The 5000-nt window shown below is 51.8% G+C and overlaps 1 protein-coding gene across 1 annotated transcript in view; it reads right to left on the reverse strand.

The window, feature by feature from the left end:
* The window catches only part of LOC147034401 (uncharacterized), a 4813-nt gene extending 779 nt beyond the window's left edge, over positions 1-4034 (reverse strand). Inside the window, exons 1-2 of the mRNA XM_085882377.1 lie at positions 2628-4034; positions 1-2559 (exon numbers count right to left, since the gene is read on the reverse strand). The exon at positions 1-2559 is cut by the window's left edge and continues 779 nt beyond it. Coding sequence (XP_085738503.1) covers positions 2885-3889 — 1005 coding nt within the window. The 5' untranslated portion in view covers positions 3890-4034 and the 3' untranslated portion in view covers positions 1-2559; positions 2628-2884. The remainder of the gene's footprint in view (positions 2560-2627) is intronic.
* Between the last annotated feature and the right edge of the window lie 966 nt (positions 4035-5000).

The following is a 5000-nucleotide window of genomic DNA, read 5'->3' on the forward strand; positions in this document are numbered from 1 at the left end:
AACTAGGCATGGCAAGGTAAGCCCATGCAGAACAGGCAGCTGCAGCACAACAGGCTGGAAGGTGAAGCTGGCCGGCCTCTGGTGTGGTTCCATCAGGTCTGGAGGGAGTGCGGTGGTGCCGGCCGCTCTGAAGACGGGCTCGGACCTTGCCAACTGTCTCCCCCCACTCTATCACCTTTGCCTATCTCTGTCCATACCCACTCCCTTAATTTGCCACACAACACAACAAAATTTAGCCCCTCTTTATTTTTATTATTTTTATTTCCCTTTTACAATTGTCTCCCTAACCCCCTTTATCGTCATTGTCCGGCTAACCTATCCTGTCAACCTAGCCTACTCCCAAGCTCTACGTTCCCTCTCTGGAGGGGAATAGGGAGAGACTAGCGTCCTGTCTCGAGGCCCAACGAAGCTTCAGAATGGCCTCCTCAGAGTTCAGCGATCTACCAAGTTCAGTCCAGCGGCCTACAACGAGTGAAGGGATGGATGGTGCGAAGGGGTACATCTCCTATCTCCCCTAACATTCATTAACCTGAAACTACCCCGGGGCTTTCCAAAAACGCCTCACTCTTTTGAAACTATCGGTTCTAAAAACCATGATTCCCGTCGCCTGTGTTGGTGTCCATTATAAATTTGGGCCTTGCCCTCAAATTTTCATACGTGCCCTCGCACAATTTCCTGGCTGGGCAGCGTGGCTCAACTGGCAGGAACTCCCCCTCTGCCAAACTCTAACCATGGCACCCCCAGGCCCGCAGGCTGCCTCAGAGCCGAGCTGCTCCCTATAAACACGGGGGGTTGCCCTCTCTGGCATTGCCCCCCTCCGATGCCCACGTGGCGTGTTGATGCCCCGGGTCCCTTCCGAGGGTCGCCCGTGCCCACTACACTGCCCCCGTGGCATTCTGGCACTACGGGTCCCGTTTCCGATGGGTCGCCCATGCCCACTACTCTATCCCGACCCCTCTTGGGCCCTTGGCCTACTCTGGCCGACTAGTCCGGTGCCTGGGGTGCCCACTAAACAAAACTCAACTTTTCACAGCCATGCTCCCAGCCGGTCTATGAACTCTTGCACCCCTCCAAACGGGTTTCGTGCCTTCTCTCGACACCAACAACAAAACGACCTCCTGTTAGTAAATTTGAATAACCCAGTAGCTAACATTAAACTGACCCCAGGGTCACTTGGGTGGGAATCACTCCAACCCCCAACCAGTCATTCGCACCATGCATACCACATTCGCTCCACTCGCACACTTGGGCCCACTGTCCTACACTCATTCCTCACACATTTTCTATTTCACAAATCACACCAACACTCCACACTGCCATCCTTCTAACTAAATCCCCTGACTAACTCGTGCTCCCTCGTCATCCCTTAAAACTCATGCATGTTCCATTTACTCTACGTAGCTAAGCTACGTCTCCACTACACATTTCCAGTCTGTCCGTGTCTCCAAAAATCCAAAAATTCCATTTCCTCAATGTAAACTAAAATCCCTCTAACTAATCCATTCCACGGGCTCCATGAGGTACAACCCATCTCCCCATGAAGCCGGTCTCACCAACTCCAACCCATCCTCCTAACTAGTACTTCCTGTGCCCCCAAACAAGGGGGTCTTCCACCCCTTGCCTGGGAATCCTGTTCACCCGAAGCGAGGCTTGCTTTTCTCAACTCTTTTTTTTTTTATAATGCGCACCACCAGCGCGGCAGTTCACAGCCACGCTCTTTTTCCGTGACGTCATGGCAGCTGCTTGCGCCCCACACATCTCGTCCCTCTTGGACGGTACCGTCCGGCAGGAATTCCCTTCTGCCGGATTCCAAACACACGTGCAGCCATGACATCACTCTGCGCATCTCAAAGCAGGCCCCCCGTTTCGAGGGGTTCCCCACGTGAACACATGTGCTCTGCTCGTCGGAGCTTTACAAACACGTTCGGGTGGAGAACCCATCCGGTCCAAATTCCGAATCCAGCCTAGCTTCTGTCCGTCTGCGGGATCGGCTAACATCCACCGCTGGCGTTTCCGGACCGGGTTTCACCTGTGCAGCCGCGCACGTGGCGGCCTTGTGCGTAGCACAGCACGGACCCCGCGCTCGCTGCTGTGCAAACCCGGCACGGTTCTCAATTCAGCTATGGTCGCTACTCGACCCTTGTCCTTCATCTGGTCCCGTCGTCGTTGGCGTTCAACGCTCACACACTCCACCATGGCACTCGGACACGGGGATGCGGTTGCGTTCTCCCGCATACAGACTGTCATCTCCCTTACACACAGCGACCTCACACACGCTGTCTCTCTCACATACCGTGCTTCACTCACTCGTGCTGTTTCACTCACACGTGCCGTTTCCCTCGCACAAGTGATTCCACTCACACACGGTACTTCACTCATACACGGGCTTCCACTCGCAGAGGGGGTTTCACACACATGTCATTCCTTCCAAACGTGGTGCTTCTTCCACACACGGAGTGCTGGGAAGCACGCACCCCGGCACACTCGTGACCACACCACTCACACACGGGGTCTCTTCCACACACGGTGCACGTTTCAACACGCCCGCTGCACTCACACCTTTCACCACACACACGGGGTCTCTTCCACACACGGTGCACGTTTCAACACGCCCGCTGCACTCACACCTTTCACCACACACACCGGGCCAATCACACTGGGGAATCGTGCCACCACAAGGGTTCCCGGGGCCTCCATACCCCCCAAGCTCCTCGTGCACCCGTCAACAGCAGTCGCCCCTCTAACTCGATCGGCACGACCGAACTCACCTGGTCGTGATTCGCTTCAAGGGAGAATAGTGTCTCCCTCCGTTCCCGAAGGAGGCTTTCCAGTTGCTCGCACCGGGTCACGAGACAGTCCGCCTGCTCGCCCCCATTAAGCCTCACTATGTGTGTGTGTGTGTGTGTGTGTGTGTGTGTGTGTGTGTGTGTGTGTGTGTGTGTGTGTGTGTGTGTGTGTGTGTGTGTGTGTGTGTGTGTGTGTGTCCATCTTTAACCCCGTCCAATTCACCCTCCATCTCCCGTGTCTCTGTACATTTTATTTCTGTTGTCTCTGCGTGTCTATTAGTTTCTGTTTCTTTCTGGCTCCATTTTCCTTCCCATCTGAGTCGTTCTTCCTCTCTGAGCCCCATTAACTGTTCGTTATCTTTCCGGAGTTTTTCCATCTCTGTGGACTCCAATTTTACTCTCTCCTCGAGTTGATTAATTTCAAACTCATATTGTTTTTGTTTCCTTTCCCACTGTTCCTCTCGTTCTTCCTTCTCCAATCTCATCGTTTCTTTCAATTGGCTTAGTTCTTTTTCCCGTTTCGTTTGTTGTTCATTCTCTATCTCCTCGCACTCCAGCCTCGCCTTTTCTTTCAATTGGTCAACCTCAAATTCATGTTCTTTTTGTTTTCTATTCCACTGTTCCTCTCGATCTTCCTTCTCCAATCTCGTTGTTTCCTTCAATCGACTGATTTCTCCTTCCTGCTTCATTCCTTGCTCCTTCACTTTCTCCTCGAACTCCAACCTATTTTTTTCCTTCTGTCGTTCAGTTTCAAAGTCATACTCTTTTTGTTTTCTACTCCACTGTCTCTCTCGTTCTTCCTTCTCCAATCTCGTTGTTTCCTTCAATTGACTGATTTCTTTCTCCAGTCTCATTCGTTCTTGTTTCATTACTCTTTCCTGCATCTCATTCTGTAATCTGGACTTCGCTTCCAGCTGTTCGATCTGTACAGTGTGGTTCTTTAACGTTTCATTCTCTGCTGTCGTTCTTTCTTTCAACGTCCTCAGTTCATTTTGTAATTCTCTCTCTTTGTTTTGGTGTTTCAGTATCTCAGAAGCTTTCTTTTCTAATTCCTTTTTCATCTCTACACCTCTTTCACATTCTTTTTTCCTCATTTCATCCATTCCCTCACCGAATTCCTTGTTAATTTTGACCCAATTCTCTCCTCTTTTTACCTCCTGTTCCAGGCTCTCTCTTTTCCGATTGCCTATTCTTACCTCTTCCTTCAGTTGTTCCAATTCTTCTTTTAAGTTCTTTCTATCCTGGGAGTTACTAATTTGCTCCTCTTTTCTTTTCTTCAGTTCGCTCTCCGCACTTCTTTTGCATGCTTGCTCTCTCCTTTCATTCGTTCTCTCACCGTTTTCTTTTAGTTTTCCCAGATATTTCTCTGTTTTGTGCCCGAAGCCCGCCAATGTCCGCCAGCCTCACCTGCCATGATCATGTGGTTTCAATCGTTGGTTGGGAGCCCCGCCTCGTGTTGTGCCGTTCGCTGTGCTAATTATAGCAGCCCGCTCGCTCCGTGCTGCGCTGAGATGCGGCAGCGCCGCTATTTTGCCGGCAAAGTTCGTGCTCAGTTTCGGGTGAGCGGCCCCACCGATTACCATTAGTGGTGGGGTGACAATAATATTAACCGTCCGGGGCCATGGATCCCACATTCAAACACATTCCTAATCCCTCCTGCCCCTGCTCGCCTTGGCTGAACATTTTACGTGCTGGGAATAAAATTTATAACGCTCGTAATTTGGGGACACGGGGGGGGGGGGGGGGTTTGCTCCGTATACCCCTGATCTGACTCCGTGAATTTTGCTACGGAGGCGTAGGGGGCCGAATCCCACTCCTGACACCAGTTGTTACAGGCCGGGGGTCGGCCGCCAACCAACCACTCTGAACGGAGCCGTAAGTCGAGTCGGCCCGACCGATCTCCCGGAATATAGATCGCCGCCCGGATAACTCCGAGCGACGGGTCCTTGTACAAGAACCGAAATACGCCGATCGGCAGATCACGTGGGGTAGGTCGATTGCCAATCTTCAATGTACCTAAATACCCACGTGATCCAACTACCGGGGTATTCCACCCTCGACGGATCGTGCGCGATTCCGAACGGCGTAACCGCTGAGAACCGTCGGTCCAAATGTCCCCCGATTACGGCAAAGCAACGGCAAACTCCCAACATACGAAATGTTCAGTCAATGAGGGAATGGACGAAACGAGCAGGTTTACATTTACACAAGGAC

Source organism: Eptatretus burgeri, chromosome 1, assembly GCF_056783735.1.
Source record: "Eptatretus burgeri isolate ZD-2024b chromosome 1, Ebu_testis_v1, whole genome shotgun sequence".
Taxonomy (NCBI): Eukaryota; Metazoa; Chordata; class Myxini; order Myxiniformes; family Myxinidae; genus Eptatretus; species Eptatretus burgeri.